At 36.6% G+C, this 20,710-nt stretch overlaps 1 protein-coding gene across 1 annotated transcript in view; it reads left to right on the top strand.

Annotated features, from left to right (window-relative positions):
* SMAD4 (SMAD family member 4) overlaps nucleotides 1-20,710 on the top strand; it is a 109,432-nt gene that overhangs the window by 79,234 nt on the left and 9,488 nt on the right. Inside the window, exons 8-11 of the mRNA XM_011928762.1 lie at nucleotides 85-201; nucleotides 1,635-1,685; nucleotides 11,181-11,364; nucleotides 12,755-12,923. Of these exons, the coding sequence (XP_011784152.1) occupies nucleotides 85-201; nucleotides 1,635-1,685; nucleotides 11,181-11,364; nucleotides 12,755-12,923 (521 nt within the window). The remainder of the gene's footprint in view (nucleotides 1-84; nucleotides 202-1,634; nucleotides 1,686-11,180; nucleotides 11,365-12,754; nucleotides 12,924-20,710) is intronic.

The following is a 20,710-nucleotide window of genomic DNA, read 5'->3' as shown; positions in this document are numbered from 1 at the left end:
TTTAAAAAAATCTTTTAAATAGTTGAGAAAAAAGTAGGCAGCCTTTATAAAAGCAAATTAACCCATGTGGGCCTTAATTTTTAGACAGCACTACCACCTGGACTGGAAGTAGGACTGCACCATACACACCTAATTTGCCTCACCACCAAAACGGCCATCTTCAGCACCACCCGCCTATGCCGCCCCATCCCGGACATTACTGTAAGCTCTTGTTTTTGTTGTAAGGGCTCTTTTTTTTTTTCCTTTTTTTTTTTTTTTTTTTTTTTTTTGTAGGTCTTTTTTTTCTATTTTTTTAAAATGTTTTTACATCTTTTATTCATCCTGTGATTTTGTTTCATTAAATAGTGCTTTTCAGTATTTTTTGTAAACAGTATTATTTTTCATAGTTATCATACCTTTTTATTTTAGAGGAGTGATGTTTGCTAAATACATTTATTTCTCTGTTGCTAATGTTTCATTAACATCACATTGATTTCCATTCATTTGTTTGTTTACTTTGTATATGTTCTTAGATCTCATCTGTGTCTTGTATATCCACCCATAATGGATTGAAACCCTTTGAGCACTGAATTCTCAAGGTTTTCCTCAGCGTAGTATTCAGTGTACTTTGGATAATGTTGAATCTGTAGATAACTTTGTGCCGGCATGATTGGGAGGAATACCCTACAGATAGCCTATAGTTTCAGGTAGAATAGGAGCACTGTTCATATGGCTTAGTAAAATCAAGAGTATAACTCTTTTATATACATTAAATTCCTTCTCGTTATAATATTAATAGTACCAAAGAAAACTTAGAAAACATAGAAAAGTGTAAATAAGAAAAGCAAAATTACCCTGAATCCTGCTACTCAAAAATAGCCACTTCTAATATTTTGTCATTTTCCTTCCAGTCATATAAACAGGTATATGTAAATTGACAGGGGGCTCCTACTCTATGTGTATTGTATATATCTTGCTTCTTTTCAGTTATGTTACTATTTTTTCCATTTCTTAAGAGAATGTAATTTTTTAATGGCTGCCTAGGCCGTCATAGTGTTTAAGGGTGCTGGGTTTGGACCTTTAACAGGCTTGTGTGACCATTGGCAAGTTATTTCACCTCATTAAGCCTCAGGAGCAGTAATAGCAGTATCTACCTCAAGGGGTGTAAGAAGTAAATGTAATAATTTATGTGAGGTGTTTAGCACTGTGTCTTAACACATTACAAGTTTCCAATTATGTTAGCTACCATTCCATTAAATAAACATCTTTAATTAACGTAAGCACTTGTTTTTAGAATAGACCTAATAGTTTATTATTATACATTGCATTATAAATTGTACTGTATTGGATGTTACATGAACAATTCATTTATGATCTGTATTAAATATTGGATGGAAAATTATGTGTAAATTGTGTAATAATAACACTTGGCAGATGGCACTAAAATGTTAGTTATTAAATATCCACAAAAGTGTTAATAGTTTAAGACTATTTGCTTATTGTAAAGTAAACTTTTAAGTTCTTAGACATTGCATAAGCTTGTTTTCAACAATTCCTAACCTATAATAGTTATATTTAAGTAAGATTTAATAAAAGTTTTACCATTAGACAACTTTTAATAAATAAAAATGGAATTTTTGTTGTCTTTTCTTTAGGGCCTGTTCACAATGAGCTTGCATTCCAGCCTCCCATTTCCAATCATCCTGGTAAGTGTATTTCAAAATTGATTTCCTGTATTTAGATTTAGTGGTGATTGAAACGTGCAAACACAGGCTTTAATAGAATTATAGGGTCACTTCTCAGATAAGTACAATACTCATCATGACATGAGTTAATCAACAGTGTGAATAGCCGATACAGTCACACATAGGCTGTCTATATTTTATTCAGTTTAACTGTCCCCGAAAGAAAAGAACTATCTTTTCAGCTAAAATGGGAATTACAGAAATGCTGGCTTCAGCATTGAATACATACATATGCAGCAGAATAAAACTAGGTTTCAAAATAGAACAGCTGTAAAACTATAGCTTAAAAAGCCAGGAAAGAATCTTAAGTACATGCTGAAAAGAAACATAATTCACTCTATTATTCAGGATCTCTGGTTAACTGGAATTTAGAAACTATTTGATTAAATTGTATACAAAAGAGTAAATAGCTAAATAGCTTTCCTCAGTTCAAAGTTTGTGTATAATTTTTGAAGTTATAGAGATAATAAAACAGAAAACACTTGAAAATGAAATACTGAAAGTCCCTTGTAACACAAACATAGATTTTGAATTTTTTTCTCATCCCTTCATATCTGTTTTTCTTAGCATAAAAAGATGCAAATATATTACTTCAACTAATCACCTTAATTTTTTGGAAACTATAAACTCAGTTTTCCTCCTAATTAAAGTAACATTATTATGAAGAATTATATTTTTATTTTTACTTGTTTATTTTTGAGACAGGGCCTGGCTCTGTTGCCCAAACTGGAATGCAGTAGCATGATCTCAGCTTACTGAAGCCTTGACCTCCTGGTCTCAAGCAATCCTCTTGCCTCAGCTTCTAGAGTAGCTGGGACTATAGGCAGGTGCCACCATGCCTGGCTAATCTTTGTATTTTAGTAGATACAGGGTCTCACCATGTTGCCCAGGCTGGTCTCAAACTCCTAGGCTAAAGCAATCCTTCTGCTAATAATTTTATTTATTTATTTTTAAATTTTTTGCTGAGATGGGATCTCGCTATGTTGTCCAGGCTGGTTTCGAACTCCTAGCCTCAAGTGATCCTCCTGCCTTAGCCTCCCAGAGTGCTGGGATTACAGACATGAGCCACCACACCAAGCTTGAAGAATTAAAAAAATTTTTAAAATGATTTTATTTTTCATCTTTCTGGGTACGTAGGAGATGCATATATTTATGGGGCATATGAGATGTTTTGATACAGGCATGTAATGTATGATAAGCACAACATGGAAGATGGGGTATCCATCCCCTCAAGCATTTACCTTTTGTGTTATAGTCTATACTCTGTTATTTTAAAGTGTACAGTTAAATTATTGACTACAGTCACCCTGTTGTGCTCTAAAATATTAGACCTTATTCATTCTAACTACCTTTTGTACTATTAACCATCCACACCTTCCCCCAACTCCCTACTACCTTTCCCAGCCTCTGGTAACCATCGTTCTACTCTCTGTCTCCATGGATTCAATTGTTTTGATTTTTAGGCCTCACAAATAAAAACATGTGATGTTTGTCTTTCTTTGCCTGGCTTATTTCACTTAACGTAGTACCTCCAGTTCCATCCATGTTGTCACAAGTGACTGAATCTCATTATTTTTTATGGCTGAACAGTACTCCACTGTGTATAAGTCAAGCATAAGGAATTTTAAGCATACCAGAATAGTACAGGAAGTTCCCCCGTTGTACTCATTCCTCAGTTTCAGCTATTATCAACTTAATGACCAAACTTATTTCATTCATACTCTCTTTCTTCATTCTATATTATTTTGAAGCAAATCCTATAGCATAGTTTTATGTGTATCTTAGTATATACTTCCAATAAAGGTTTTTTAAAAACATAAACACAGTGCCCATAATGATTAATTTAAAGGGTAACATACAATTCTTAAATAGGCCCACATAATTTTCTCTGTGTAAATAATGTTCTGTTATTGATTGTGTTGGTTTCAGTTTTTCTTCTAGCTGTTTAAAAAAATAGAAGGGAACATCTTTGTGTTTATAACTTTTCTCATATTTTAGTTTAAGAGATTTATAGAATTTCTAGATCGAAAGGCCATATTACAGTGACATCAGTGTGTGAGAACCAGTGTTACTGTGCTGGCTAGCAGTAGATGTGATAGTTTAATAAACTTTCTGCTGCTTTAAGAGGCAAATATTTGTTCTGGTTACGAAAAAAGTGATGCTAGTAGAGCAGAAGCATTCTTTTAACAATATGTATTTATTACCTTCTTTAACGGATTTTCTGTGTTATATTGTGTTGTGATTTTAAACAGTTTTGTAGGTCACGGGGTCTAGCCTTTTCATAAAACACTTTTTTTGAGAAATGTAATATACAGAAAAGTATATAACACAAATAAGTGTATAGTCTAACACCACTAAAACCAGTACTCATGTAACCACTACCCAGATCAAGAACTAAAACATTACAGCATCCCAGAAACGTTCCTACCCCATGAATTTTGTCTCTGTCAAAGCCTTCTCTTTCCTTCTCCCCAGAGGTAGCCACTGTCCTGCTTTTTATGGATAAAAAGCACTTTTTTTTTCTCTTTTATTTATTTTTTATTTTTTAAATTTTTAAAAATTTATTTTGAGATAACTCTCGTTCTGTCGCCCAGGCTAGAGTGCAGTGGCACAATTTGGCTCACTGCAACCTCCACCTCTGGGTTCAAGCCATTCTCCTGCCTCAGCCTCCCGAGTAGCTGGGATTATAGGCACCCACCACCGTGCCTGGCTAATTTTTGTATTTTTAGTAGAGACAGGGTTTCACCATGTTGTCCAGGCTGGTCTTGAACTCTTGGCCTCAAGTGATCTGCCCCATTGGCCTCCCAAAATGCTGGGATTACAGGCATGAGCCACTGCACCCGGCCCTTTTATGCTCTTTTAAAGTGATGAAGACATCCCTAAACAGTCTAGTAATCTGGCTTTACTTGTTTTTTAAATTATATAAATGGAATTACTGTATCAGGATCTTGATTCGTGTGTGTGAATATATTGTGACAAGAGGGGAAAATCTAGAGTCTGAAGAATGAGAATTTTTGCTGGCTATCCTTGAGAGTCATTAGTGGCTCCTGGCAATTTGGGGATCTCAGTGTTCATATAGCTTAGTAGGAGGTAGTCTGCAGCAGTGAGGGTAATCAAGGCTCTGAAGAAAGACCTACCCTGGATAGAGTCATAGGTGTGTATAGCGGCGGTGACATTTAGCTAGTCATTTGGACCTCTTCAGTACTTGCCTTTGGCCTGTTGGTAGATTTAATTCATTCTTTTCATGGTAGAACTGGTGTTTAGGCCCGACATCTCCTGGTTAGAAAATAGTATTAATTAGTTGAGGCTATGCTTTTATAGTAGTGTGCATTGACATTAAAGCCTCTGTCTTTTTTTTAAGAAACCAGGTCTCACTATGGGCCTCTGTCTTTAGATAGAATAAGGAAGTGATTTATTGGTGAGGCTGTCCTGAAAAGGTCTCTGTTGAGGTAGTTGCCACAGAGGATTTGCTCTGCATGCACACCTTTAATGGAGTTAGCAGGTAGAACCCAAATGGTCTTTGGCTGTGGATACTAATGGGCCCTTGAGGAGTTCTGTCTCACAACTGTTCCTCTTCATTTCTCCTTTTGTACTGTTTCAAGAATATTATAACTGATTTCCCTGTTAGGAGAGCTTCCAGTTCTAGTACTCCTTCTCAACTGTATCTCTACTGCTACTCAATATTTATTTTAAAATTTGAATCTAGTTGTTTTCTTTGCTAAAGAACGTATTCCCCTACTCAATGCTTGGCCATAGGATAAAGTCCAAATTCCTTAGCTAGGCAGAAAAGAATCTCTGGTCCTGGTCCTTGTGTGCTTCTCTAGCCTCATCTCTTGATGCTTTAACCTAGATATATCATCCCTCTGCTTTTTTCTCGTACTCTATATTAGTTATCTATTCCTCAACAAATTACTCCAAAACTTAGCAAATTGAAACAATAACAATTTGTCATATCACTTCGTTTCTATAGGTAGGGATCTACACGTGGCTTAGCTGGGTGTTTTCGGCTCAGGATCTCATGAGGTTGCACTAAAGTTGTCAGCTGGGGCTGCCATCATCTGAAGGCAGTTTCAGAGGCTAAAGGATTCACTTTCAGGGTTGTTTACTGACATACCTGACAAGTTAGTGGTCTCGGTGGTGGTCTTGTTGGCAGGAGGCTCCAGTTTCTCTTCTTGTGGATTTCTCTGTAGAGCTGCTTGAATATCCTTATAATGTGACAGCTAACGAGTGATCAGGAGAGAGTAAGACAGAGTCTCGGTGTCTTTAAATACTTAGCCTCAGAGTCACATCATCATATCTGTAAGAGTCAATGTCCTGTGGGAGGGGACTACACAAGGATGTGAATATCAGGAGGTGAGAATCATTGGGGGTCATCGTGAATGTTGGGTCCCGTGCTCTCCTATCCTCCCAAATGTGGTGAGCTCTTTGAAAATCCAGCGTAAGTACACTACTGATGGGAAGCCTTTCCTAATCCTTTGTTCCCTGCTACCTAGTACTTTATAATTGTACTAAATTATAATTACTAGTTTACATGTCCGCTATCCTTGCTTAATGTAGAAAAGAAGCCAAAGTTTAAAACTTTGTGTAGGTATATGGTTAGTGTAGACCCTTACGGTGTGATGAAGCGGTGCTAAAATATTCTACCATAGATTTAGAGCTATTTAAACAGGAAATATACATATACCTTTGAATCTTTTGTATGTGTAAAAATCATCAATAATATATAGTAAATTTATTTTGAGAAATTATTTTTGAAGATAGTTACATAAATGTTTTAGGAAATAGATGATATAATTGTAGAAAATGAAAATAAAGATTGGTCGTAATTACCTTGGTGTTAAAAGATTTCAGATAGGCAGCATACTTGGTAATTCCATGTGTTGACTTTGGAAAAGTTTAATCACCTCATTTCTTTTTTACCAACTTACTGTTTTTGCTTTTTCTTAAAACTGAGGTATATTCATCAAATTGAATATTGATTGCAAATTAAAGTGAAAGAGTTCTTCAGTGTCTGAGGTTATTTTGTTCAGATTCACAAATGGATTCGAAACCCACAAATTTCCAACTTCAGGTGTATTCTAGACTTTGGAGAGTACCTTTTTGTATTAATAAAAGATTCTCACAGGGCATCTCATCCATATCTTAATAATAAAGGTAATAATTCATAGTGAGTCACTTAGGTGCTTTAAGCAAATCTTTACACTTTATTTGGAATGACTTTATTTTTATTTAAAATATTGAAGATAGGCAGAGCACTTTGGCTTACTCCTGTAATCCCAGCACTCTCAGAGGCCCAGGCCAGGGGATCGCTTGAGCCCAGGAGTTTGAGACCAGCCTGGGCAACATAACGAGACCCCGTCTCTACACAAAAGTACCAACAAATTAGCCAGACATGGTGGTGTGCACCTGTAGTCCCGGCTACTCTAGAGGCTGAGGTGAGAGAAGCACTTGAGTTGGGGAGGTCAGGGTTGTGTGAGCCATGATTGCACCATTGCATTCCAGCCTGCGTCTCAAAAAAAAATACGTAAAAATTCTGAGAATAAAAAATTGAAGACAATACCTTGGAGATCTAAATCTTTCGTTATAATTTAACAGCATTTATTTGATAAGACGGTACTTTATAATTTCCCCATTACAAAAAGTATTTAGATAAGTTTTTTCATTGTAAACAATTTTTTTGTTAACTCAGTCTTTTAAAACCTTTTCTTTGGCCTGTGATGAGCAGTTTTGGGCTTCATGAGACTGGCTTAACTTCACTAATTTAGGAGCAAAAAAATAAAAATAAAAATATCAAAGTTAGCTCTTAACTGTCTTACTCCCTTTCAAATGAGTTGGGGCATTCAGAAAGCCCACTCTGTGCTGAGTAATTCCAGCCTTCTGTTGATGCTAGTTTTGAGAACTGCGGAGTTGTCATTATATGGCATTAGTCCTTGCAGGCAAAAGCGTGAAGAGATTCTAGAAAAATTTAATAGTTGTTTCCTATTACTGTCCCCTGTTTTTAAAATAAGAATGATCCCTTCTGACTGATTAGCAAATTGAGAGTGGAGTAAAAAAGTTTTTCACATAGTGCTTTGTATCTCAGTACTGTCAGATTTGCTAGGACTCATTTAGATGAGCTCTAGTCTTCTCTGTCCTCCTAAGTGGTAGCCCACTTACCTTTGCATTCCTAGGCCTTTTTAAGTCACTGATCGGTAGTACAACTCTCCTATGCTGGTTTCTTTTTATTCTCAAGTCTCCTAAAATGTGTCTTCCCAGTACTAGTGTGTCAACTCAAACTAAACCTGTTCAGAGTGCAGCTTTAGATAACCACTGTTGTTTTATGGTGTCTGAACTATTAAGACAAACAAAAACAGTTACTTTAGTGAGTAGGAAATAATAAAGTAAGGTTTAGATGCAGTTGCAAATGTTATAAATAATGATGATAAGAATACATTTTTCAGGCCTGGTGTGGTGGCTCACAGCTGTAATCCCAACACATAGGGAGGGCAAGGCAGGAGGATCACTTGAGCCCAGAAATTCAAGACCAGCTTGGGTATCATAGGGAGACCCAACCCCATGTCTACAAAAAATTAAAAAAATTAGCCAGGCATAGTGGCCTGCACCTGTATCCCTGGCTACTTGGAAGGCTGAGGTGAGAGGATAGCTTGGGCCCGGGATAGCTTAGGATAGCTTGGACTGCAATGAGCTGTAATCGTGCCATTGTACTCTAGCTTGGGCAAGAGAGTGAGACTCCCATCTCCCCCCTCCTCCCAAAAAACATATTTTTCTTAAACATGGAGGCTATAAAACTCCCATTTACCCCCCATCCCCCAAATTGACTCTCACAGAAAAAACATTGCTTACCATGGAACTTTGCTTCTGGTTAGTATCTTTCGGTATAAACCAGGAGATGTATGTACTTGGACCTCATATTTTTTTTTTTTTGAGACAGAGTCTCACTCTCTTGCCAGACTAGAGTGCAGTGGCACCATCTTGGCTCACTGCAAACTCCACCTCCCAGGTTCAGGTGATTCTCCTGCCTCAGTCTCCCGAGTAGCTGGGACCACAAGTGTGTGCCAGTGCCACCATGCCCAGCTAATTTTTATGTTTTTAGTAGAGATGGGGTTTCGCCATGTTGGTCAGGATGGTCACCATCTCTTGACCTCGTGATCGGCCCGCCTTGGCCTCCTAAAGTGCTGGGATTACAGGCGTGATCCATCACGCCTGGCCCTCATTTTCTTCTTACCTAGTATTATAAATATTTGTTTATAACTAAATTTAACATTTGGACTGATTGTGTAAAGACCACTTTTAAGTGCTGTTACTGTTTTTTTGCTGTGTTTTTTTTTTTGGCCGCCAAAACATTGGGTGATTGATGTCTTAGACAATCTCTGTAGTTTTGGTTTAACCAGTATACCTATCAGTTCGCTGAAGCTTCTTGTCCATAGCATAATGTGATATCTTCACATTACATTTTCTATAGACAATAATTTTTTTTTTGTTTTTTAATATTTGAGATGGGGTCTCTGTGGCCTGGGCTGGAGTGCGGTGGCACTCTCATGGCTCACTGCCGTCCTGACCTCCCAGACTTAGGTGATTCTCCCATCTCAGCCTCCCATAGCTGGGACTACAGATGTACACAACCATGCCCAGCCAATTTTTCTATTTTTCGTAGAGACGAGGTTTCACCATGTTGCCCAGGCTGGCCTTCCTGGGCTCGAGTGATCTGCCCATTTTGGCCTCCCAAAGAGCTAGGATTGTAGGCATGAGCCACCATGCCTGGCTGAAGATAATTTCATAAATACTTCAAAACTGGCTTTTTAAGAAGACACTCAGTGAAGACACTTAGTGTATCACTGGTTTTTGTGTTCTAATCATAATGAAATATATTTAAACAAATATTTATCTTTGTGACGAGTTCATTAGCGTGACATGGCAAAACATTTGAGTTTTTAAGTTTTTGAATTATCCAATCTTCATGTGATCTGTTTTGGTAACTCCTCATTGGAAAGTACTTTATTGCTTGGCAGCATTTCGAAAAGTAATTAGGGTACATAGCTTTTACAAGTTGTTTTCTTTTTAAAAAATTTTAAGCATCAATCATACTTCATTTTAGGTTATTTTTTTTTTCCCCATAAGATCTGGGTTTCTTTTTTGTCATTCTAAGTAACTTAGTTGAAAGTAAGATTGTTGAAAGTTTTATTGCTTCAAATTCTGGTTTAAAGTTCATAAACAGCATATTGAGATACAGATAAATCTTTCTTTTAAATATGTCGAACCCATTTCCACCCTAGGGTCTTTGCTATTTGCTTCCTGTCGGAAACCTGTTTACAGTCTTTACATAGATAAAAGGTTATTCAGATCTCATCTTTTCAGATAGGATGTCCCCTACCATCCAGTCTGAAGTGTTCTTCCCAGTCATCTGCTGTTCCATGCCCTGCTTTATTTTCTTCACAGTGTTCATCGTTACCTGAGTTATTTTATTTGTTAGCTTATTTGTCTGCCCCTGCACCTCTGTGAGAACGGGGACTGTAGCTGTTTTGTTTCCTACTGTGTATGCAGTGCCCAGAAAGATCCCTAGATACTCTGTAGATATCTGTTAAATGAGTTAAAACAGGAAAGCCAAATAATTTTTATGTATTTGGGCTTGATGTAATAATTATTGTATACGAATAAAAATTAGAAGTACTTGATCAGTTGTCTTTGCAAACCAAAGTAGCACCTCTTTTTTTTCCCAATTATTTAAAATTGTATATTGCTGTTCAAATGAATACACTAAATACGTCTTCAAAGTTAAAATTATGGTAGTTAACGTGACCTGACTTCACTAAAAATATCTTCTGCTATGGCATAGATGGGACAAATGACCTTCTATCCAAGAGACAATTGAGAATCTGTGTGTACAACAACGGTGCGATTAGAGAATAATTAACCTTAACTCAGGGATGGGATAGCTGATTTGCTTATGCACTTTCTCTCAATTAGGGAATCTATAAAAACATGTCTTGAATCGATGTTATTCAAGGACAGTTCCCTGGAATACATCTTAGGGTCAGTGTGTTTTTAAAAAATGAAAGTTGAGGCTACATAGAGAATATGAGTAGTCAAATGAAACATCATGGTAAAATAATTTATTTTAGATTCTGATTATTTCTGTTTCTTTAAATTCTCAGTTGACCTGGTCCTTTGAGGTAAGAATCAAATTCCAGATTTTAAAAAATGACTTTTAGAACTTGAGGATAAGTGGTAATTAGAAATGAAAAAAAAAAAAGGTACTCAGCTAGAAAATAGAAGACATGGAAATTCCTATTTTTTAATGCATTATGTTATTTTAATCCAGTTGTTTTGGGGGCATTACATTTCCTCTCCCCTTCCTTCACCCTTTCTTTTAGGAAAAGTTTTGTGTTATGGAGTGCAAGTGAAAGCCTTATACCTTTCTCTCATGGGAGGATGTTCTTTCCCATTTATTTCCTATAGCTCCTGAGTATTGGTGTTCCATTGCTTACTTTGAAATGGATGTTCAGGTAGGAGAGACATTTAAGGTTCCTTCAAGCTGCCCTATTGTTACTGTTGATGGATACGTGGACCCTTCTGGAGGAGATCGCTTTTGTTTGGGTCAACTCTCCAATGTCCACAGGACAGAAGCCATTGAGAGAGCAAGGTATTGATTGTATGGTCAGATAGTTACTTTAAAAATTTAGCATAATACATTGTCTTTTATTCAAAGTTATGTTTTCCCATTTACATTATATGTGTTCTTAAATATAAATAAAAGAATAAAGGACATGTTGAAAATTCAGAATTTGTAAGCACTCCATCTTTATTGTCGATGTTTTTGTTGTGTAACATATAATGATAAAAGATAGCCTTTTTTATGTTAGTAGATTTCTGTTTCAAATAGTAAGTATGCCTTTTGGAATTTAGTTTGAAAATTTTGTTTTCTGTGATCATACATTTCTACAAATTACTGAAAGGAAGTAATATTAAAAGAGAACACGTTTCTGAAAGTTTTAGTTACAATGTTAAAAGCATTGGTAATAAAAGGGAAATGGTTAAGTAAATTATGATAAATTTTTCATTTTTTATATAGTCATTAAAATGTTTAAAAGTTTGTATAATGAAGTTGGGTGCGGTGGCTCACGCCTGTAATCCCAGCACTTTGGGAAGCGCACTTGAGGTCAGGAGTTCGAGACCAGCCTGGCCAACATGGTGAAACCTTATCTCTATTAAAAATACAAAAATTAGCCGTATGTGGCGGTGCATACCTGTAATCCCAGCTACTCAGGAGGCTGAGACAGGAGAATTGCTTGAACCCGGGAGGCGGAGGTTGCAGTGACCTGAGATCGTGCCACTGCACCCCAGCCTGGGCGACCGAGTGAGACTCCGTTTCAAAAAAAAAAGTTTATATAATGAAATGGAAATGCTTACAATGAAATACTACAGGAACATACCATTTTAGCTACTGTATGATCTCAGCTTTTTAAGGATGTGTGTGCTAAAGAACATAATCTTGGCTCTATCACTTGCTGTCTGACTTTGGCAAATTACCTAACCACTAAGTCACTTCTGGCTAATAGAGTTTTCTGTGATGAAGAAAATGATTTATATTTGCACTGCCCAGTTCAGTAGCCACTAGCCATATGTAGCTATTGAGCACTTAAATTATAGCTCACTTGATTGACTAATAGGAGTTCTAATTAGTTTTAATTTAATTTAAATAGTCACATGTGGCTAGTAGCTATCAATTTGGATAGTATGCCTTAGTTTCCTTATCTAAAAAATAGTAATAGTACTTATTGAGTTGTAAGGGTTTAATGAGAATTCATACTACATGCTCCTGACACACAGTAAGTGTTGTGTATATGTGCATCATTATTAGATATGAACAGGAAAAGAAAAAAGGAAATATACAAAAATGTTAATTATAGCTGTCTTTTGGTTTTGTATGATCATTTTTAATTTTTCAATATTAAGCATGCTATACAGTCTGAACTAAAATTTAATTTTAAATATTTATCAAGATAAAATGTAATTTCTTTTTTCTTCCTAAGGTTGCACATAGGCAAAGGTGTGCAGTTGGAATGTAAAGGTGAAGGTGATGTTTGGGTCAGGTGCCTTAGCGACCACGCGGTCTTTGTACAGAGTTACTACTTAGACAGAGAAGCTGGGCGTGCACCTGGAGATGCTGTTCATAAGATCTACCCAAGTGCATATATAAAGGTTAGTGACAATTTTATTTGAATAGTTTAGACTTAAAGCTCTATTTGTTGTCAAAAGAATTGAAATCCAGGTGGAAGGAATGGAAAAATGTTTGTTTTAAGTATAAAGCACATTTTCTGAGGGCATTTATTGACATGATCAGTAATCTAGTTTGGTGGTTGCCAGTTTGTTACATGTTTTATTTTTTATTTTATTTATTTATTTATTTTTGAGACAGTCTTGCTGTCATTGCCCAGGCTGGAGTGCAGTGGCGTGATCTCGGCTCACTGCAACCTGCGCCTCCCAGGTTCAAGCAATTCTCGTGCTTCAGCCTCCCAAGTAGCTGGGATCACAGGCACATGCCACTGTGCCTGGCTAATTTTTGTATTTTTAGTAAAGACGAGGTTTCACCATGTTGGCCAGGCTGGTCTCGAACGCCTGACCTCAAGTGATCCTCCTGACTTGGCCTCCCAAAGTGCTGGGATTACAGGCGTGAGCCACTGCACCAGGCCTGTTATATGTTTTATAGTAATACAAAGGCTCTTGAAAATACTGAGTGAAATTTCCAAAGTTGTATTCCTTTAACTTGAAATTTGTAAGAATCAGACTCTGGACTTTCATCTTAGCCAGTCTTCAGGATTTTATGGAAGGGAATTCTAAAATTAATAGCTTTTCAAATTAAGAACCTGATAAGCCTGAAATATTTTTCACTAGTTATTATATATTCAACCTATTTGAATTTTACTTTATAATATAACCTGTTTTTGAAAGAGAAAGATAGTTGTAATTAGATAGCTTAAATATATTTTTAATTTTGCATCATCATCAGCATTTTCATTGTCAGTGATTGTAAATTGGTGGAATTAACTGTATCTCATAACTTATTCCCAGGAGGTTGCTTAGGGTAAAAATAATATAGCCCCATAGCATCTATAAAAATGGAATTGCCTGATTGTCTTACAACAGCAATCCCAGTTTCTCATTTCCAGTTATAGTTCAGTTGAAGAATATTGGAATTTTTTTATATGACACTTTAAAACATACCAAGTATAGACAAAATAATAAACCACCTGTACCTGTCATCCAGCTTCAACAGTTATCAGCATTTTACCAATCTTTAATGTGTTTCTCCCCCAATTTTTTTTTTCCTGGCATCGTTGAAAGCCAATTTCAAACAGCATAGTCACTCATAAAATATTTCTGTGTGACTCACAAATCTATACAGACTTCTGAAAAACATAATCTCTGTGCTGTTTATTAAACTTAATAAAATTAGCATCAATTACCTGTTAAAATTTTCAACAATAGAGCATTAGTTATAGTTTTAGTCTGTTAGAACAATAGAATAAAACAACAAAATATTATATTTATTGATAGGATATCCATGGTATAGAAAAGTTAGTTATTAAACAATACATAAGGCTTGATTCAGTGGCTCATGCCTGTAATCTTAGTACTTTGGGAGGCCGAGGTTGGAAGATTGCTTGAGGCCAGGAGTTTAAGACCAACGTGAGCCACAAAGTGATAACCCCCCATCTTTACAAAAAAATTAAAATATCAGCTGGGTGTGGTGGTGCATGCCTGTAGTTTTAGCTACTTGGGAGACTGAGATGGAGGTATTGCTTGAGCCCAGGAGTTCAAGATGGCGTAGAGCCATGATCATGCCACTGTTTTCCAGACTAGGTGATAGAGTGAGACCCTTTCTCAAAAATAAATAAATAAGTAAATAGACAATACATAGACTATGATCCCATTTTTGTTAAATGATGTCGTGGTATTTGTATTTGTTTATACGTACCCATAAGTCTAGAGTGGCATGTATAATGCAGTTGTCTCTGTGAGGTGGAAATTATTTGTATTTTGCAGTTTTTTTCCACAAGGAATTTTTATATTGATTATTTATGCTTTATTATTATTATTATTTTTGAGACAGAGTCTTGCTCTGTCGCCCAGGCTGGTGTGCAGTGGTGCCATCTTGGCTCGCTGCAACCTCTGCTTCCAGGGTTTAAGTGATTCTCGTGCCTTAGCCTCTCTGGTTGCTGGGATTACAGGTGTGCGCTACCACGCCTGGCTAATTTTTGTATTTTTAGTAGAGAGGGGGTTTCACCATGTTGGCCAGGCTAGTCTTGAACTTCTGATCTCAAGTGATCTGCCCAACTTGGCTCCAAAAGTGCAAGGATTACAGGTGTGAGCCATTATGCCTAGCCTGTTGTTATTATTTTTTAATGGCTTTGGATTTCCTTATATGTTTTGTAGTCCATTTTGTATTTGTTGGCCAAGGTTGTTTTGAGAGAATTCACTCATTTTATTTTTTATTTTTTCTTCCTGTCATTGTTTCACCCCATGTGGCAATTTTGCCTTACCCTGGCATCTGGGATTCACATCTCAGAACCAAATCTTATAAATTTAGGAAGTAGGGGGATTTTGTCTCCTGAGGAAATTGAGTTCCATTCTGCAGGTATGCTTGGGGCCTAATTCCCGATTGCCTAGATTTCTCTGAAACTTTTTCCTGCCATGGGCAAGTATTTTATTCCTAGGTATACTTCTGAATTGGCTGTATTTTGCCAGCACTTGATTTATGGGCAGGTGCCCAGTTGTAGCCCCCAGAGAGTTTGACTATTTTCTCTCTCCATATTATTCCAAGAAGTCAAATTCCTGTCCCCTGCCCTTTTTTTATGGTCTTGGTACCCCTAGTACCTCCTATCTTTAGTCTCTGCTCTCCACTGTGGGTTTTATTTATCATCAGTTTGGATGTATGGGTTGTTTCTGTATGAATTCCATGATCAGTTTGGAGAGGATAACTATTTTAAATAGTTTTTCTGTTATTTGTATGTGGTTGGAGCAGAGAGAGAAGGTGATTACGTATACCCACTTACCCATCTTGACTGAGAAGTCTTTTATGTTACTTATGTAATTTAAAATGACTGGATAGAGAACTACAGTGTTGAATATATACCATGTGCCAGATAGTATTTATAAACTTAATCAGATATGGAGTAGTATTTAAAACAATTGGGCTTAAAATGTGGAGTCTTGCAAGTGTAATTTCTTGGATTGTCAAATAAATATATTGTGACTTATTTATATTTTGGTACAGATGGCCTTTGAAAAGGCCCCAAAGTGTGAGACAAGTCATCATTTGATAAACCACTGTCTTGGACAGGTCTTAATAGTGATCTCATACTTTTACCATGAACGGTAGATAAATATCTTGTTGGACAAGATATTTGAAGTTAAAAAAAAAATCTCATTTGGTTATATTAACTAAGATTTTAAAATAATTATTTCTGTTTACCAAGTATATTACTATTCTTTAGAAGAGTCTTACTAGTCAGAAAGAGACAGTTACAAGTACAACCCCTATCCACAATTTCACTTTCCATGGCTTCGGGTGTTTATGGTCAACCAAAGTCCAAAAATATTAAATGAAAAATTCCAGAAACAGTTCGTAAGTTTTTTTTTTTTAATACTTTAAGTTCTAGGGTACATGTGCACAATGTGCAGGTTTGTTACATATGTATACACGTGCCATGTTGTTGTGCTGCACCCATTAACTCGTCATTTACATGAGGTATATCTCCTAATGCTATCCCCTCCCTCCTCCCCCTCTACACAACAGGACCTGGTGTGTGATGTTCCCCTTCCTGTGTCCAAGTGAGCTCATTGTTCAATTCCCACCTATGAGTGAGAACATGTGGTATTTGGTTTTCTGTTCCTGCGATAGTTTGCTGAGAATGATGGTTTGCAGCTGCATCCATGTCCCTACAAAGGACATGAACTCATCCTTTTTTATGGCTGCATAGTATTCCATGGTGTATATGTGCCACATTTTCTTAATCCAGTCTGTCACTGATGGACATTTGGGATGATTCCAAGTCTTTGCTATTGTGAATAGTGCTGCAATAAACATGCGTGTGCATGTGTCTTTATAGCAGCATGACTTAAAATCCTTTGGGTATATCCCCAGTAATGGGATGGCTAGGTCAAATGGTATTTCTATTTCTAGATCCTTGAGGAATCGCCACACTGTCTTCCACAATGGTTGAACTAGTTTACAGTCCCACCAACAGTGTGAAAGTGTTCCTATTTGTCCGCATCCTCTCCAGCACCTGTTGTTTCCTGATTTTTTAATGATTGCCATTCTAACTGGTGTGAGATGGTATCTCATTGTGGTTTTGATTTGCATTTCTCTGATGGCTAGTGATGATGAGCATTTTTTCATGTGTCTGTTGGCTGCATGAATGTCTTCTTTTGAGAAGTGTCTATTCATATCCTTTGCCCACTTTTTGATGGGGTTGTTTGTGTTTTTTTCTTGTAAATTTGATTGAGTTCTTTGTAGGTTCTGGATATTAGCTCCATAAGTTTTAAAATGTGCACTGTTCTGAGTAGATGATGAAATCTCACTCCATTCTACTTGGGATATAAAACCTTTTGTCCAGCAAATCCATGCTGCCTACACTACCCATCCGTTAGTCGCTGAGTAGCGAGCTCAGTTATCAGATTGACTGTCATGGTCTCACAGTGCTTGTCATCCAGTAGCCTTTATTTAGTTTATAATGGTCCCACAGTGCAAGGGTAATGATGCTGGGATATTGTTAAAATTGTTCTGTTTTATTATTACCTATTGTTAATCTCTTACTATGTCTAATTTGTCAGTTAAACTTTATTATGAGGTTTATGAGGTATGTATGTATAGGAAAAAACATAGTATATGCACAGTACTATCTAAAGTTTCATGCATCCACTGGAGGTCTTGGAACATATCCCCCATGGATAAGGGAGGACTACTATATACCTTAAAATTTAACCATTGGCATTTTCTTCACTTGTTTTTTCGGTAGCAGTAACTAAGGGATTTGTAGGTTGTCAGATTTTCATGGGAGATGATATTATTGGGGTAAATTGTATGTAGATAACATGCATCCCTGGAAGGAGTGCCCACACTTTGAGTACACATACCTGGGCACGTGCACACACACACACACACACACACACACACACACACACTTTTCCCTTTTTAATTAAAATGAGGAAAACAGACTTGGAGAGCCATAATTTCATTTTGTAAGCCAAGAAGCTAGTACTCAATTGTGGTTTTTTCCCCTTCTAAGTTGACTTTTTTTCCTGATTCTCTCATGACATAGTAGTCATTTTATACTTATGAAAATCTGATGTGATGAAATGACGTTTTACAAGCTTTAAGTGAAGCACATGTTTGAATTCTCTTTAAGTGGTTTTGTTCTTTTGCTTTCAAAAGTAAATCTGTTTTGTGTTGTTTAGCACTGGGCGTTCCAGGTTTTTAATAGCTTTATTGAGATTTTGAGAGATAATTCACATGACATACAAGTCACCCTTTTAAGTTGTACAATTCAATGATTTTTAGTATATTCACAACTTTGTGCAGTTATTACTACTCTTAATTTTGGAGCGTTTTCATGACTGTGGAAAGAAACTCCATACCCTTTTAACTATCACCCCCAAATCTCCATGCCCATTAGCTCTATTCAACCTCTACTCTACTCTCAGTCTCTATAGATTTGCCTACTCAGGGCATTTTATATAGAAGAGAATTATGTAATGTCGTGTTTTATGACTTGCTTCTTTTCACTAAGCATAATGTTTCAAGCTTCATCCATGTAGCATGTATCAATACTTCACTCCTGTTTATGACTGGATAGTACTCCACACACATTTTGTTCATCAGTTTATCCATTGATGGACATGATTTCCACTTTTTGGCTATATTCTGAAGGATACTACTGTGAACGTTTGTGTATAAGTGTTTGTGGGTTTTCATTTCTCCTGGGTACATACCTAAGAGTGGAATTGCTGGATTGTAAGGTAACTCTATGTATAACTTTTTGAGAAACTGCTAAACTGTTTTACAAAATGGCTGCACCACTTTACATTCTCACTAGCAGGGTGCGAGCATTCTAATTTCTCTACATTCTCATCAATACTTGTTAACTTTTAGCCGTTGTAGTAGGTATGAAGTATAATCTTACTATGGTAGTTTTGATTTGCAAACTTTCTCTAATAATACTGAGTTGGGTTTGTTTTTTTGAACACATTTATTTTAAAGGAAGGGACAGTGGATGCTTCTAAACCACTGGTGGGCTAGGTCAGAGGGTATTATGAACCTCATTTAAATTTATTCCCAGTTACCACATACTGTGATTCCGTAAGTCAAGTAGAACTTAGAATGTCCTTAGTGCAATCTTATTTATGTTCAGGTGCATTTTTCATTCTGGATTACTGTTTCCTAATGTTAATTTAAGATTATATAGTGTTGCAGTTAAGCCTTGTCAAAGGAAAATGGCAAAATTTGACTCCCAGTTGTAAAAGACAATGACCTAAAGATGTTGACAGTGATTTTTTTTTTTTTTTTTTGAGACGGAGTCTTGCTCTGTCGCCCGGGCTGGAGTGCAGTGGCCAGATCTCAGCTCACTGCAGGCTCCGCCTCCTGGGTTTACACCATTCTCCTGCCTCAGCCTCCCAAGTAGCTGGGACTACAGGCGCCCGCCACCTCGCCCGGCTAGTTTTTTGTATATTTTAGTAGAGACGGGGTTTCACCGTGTTAGCCAGGATGGTCTCGATCTCCTGACCTCGTGATCCGCCCGTCTCGGCCTCCCAAAGTGCTGGGATTACAGGCGTGAGCCACTGCACCAGGCCTGTTATATGTTTTATAGTAATACAAAGGCTCTTGAAAATACTGAGTGAAATTTCCAAAGTTGTATTCCTTTAACTTGAAATTTGTAAGAATCAGACTCTGGACTTTCATCTTAGCCAGTCTTCAGGATTTTATGGAAGGGAATTCTAAAATTAATAGCTTTTCAAATTAAGAACCTGATAAGCCTGAAATATTTTTCACTAGTTATTATATATTCAACCTATTTGAATTTTACTTTATAATATAACCTGTTTTTGAAAGAGAAAGATAGTTGTAATTAGATAGCTTAAATATATTTTTAATTTTGCATCATCATCAGCATTTTCATTGTCAGTGATTGTAAATTGGTGGAATTAACTGTATCTCATAACTTATTCCCAGGAGGTTGCTTAGGGTAAAAATAATATAGCCCCATAGCATCTATAAAAATGGAATTGCCTGATTGTCTTACAACAGCAATCCCAGTTTCTCATTTCCAGTTATAGTTCAGTTGAAGAATATTGGAATTTTTTTATATGACACTTTAAAACATACCAAGTATAGACAAAATAATAAACCACCTGTACCTGTCATCCAGCTTCAACAGTTATCAGCATTTTACCAATCTTTAATGTGTTTCTCCCCCAATTTTTTTTTTCCTGGCATCGTTGAAAGCCAATTTCAAACAGCATAGTCACTCATAAAATATTTCTGTGTGACTCACAAATCTATACAGACTTCTGAAAAACATAATCTCTGTGCTGTTTATTAAACTTAATAAAATTAGCATCAATTACCTGTTAAAATTTTCAACAATAGAGCATTAGTTATAGTTTTAGTCTGTTAGAACAATAGAATAAAACAACAAAATATTATATTTATTGATAGGATATCCATGGTATAGAAAAGTTAGTTATTAAACAATACATAAGGCTTGATTCAGTGGCTCATGCCTGTAATCTTAGTACTTTGGGAGGCCGAGGTTGGAAGATTGCTTGAGGCCAGGAGTTTAAGACCAACGTGAGCCACAAAGTGATAACCCCCCATCTTTACAAAAAAATTAAAATATCAGCTGGGTGTGGTGGTGCATGCCTGTAGTTTTAGCTACTTGGGAGACTGAGATGGAGGTATTGCTTGAGCCCAGGAGTTCAAGATGGCG

The sequence above is a fragment of the Colobus angolensis genome, unplaced genomic scaffold (assembly GCF_000951035.1).
Source record: "Colobus angolensis palliatus isolate OR3802 unplaced genomic scaffold, Cang.pa_1.0 Scaffold8, whole genome shotgun sequence".
NCBI classification, from domain to species: domain Eukaryota; kingdom Metazoa; phylum Chordata; class Mammalia; order Primates; family Cercopithecidae; genus Colobus; species Colobus angolensis.
The sequence above is the reverse complement of the archived record's forward strand: the minus strand, read 5'-3'. Positions and strand labels throughout refer to the sequence as shown.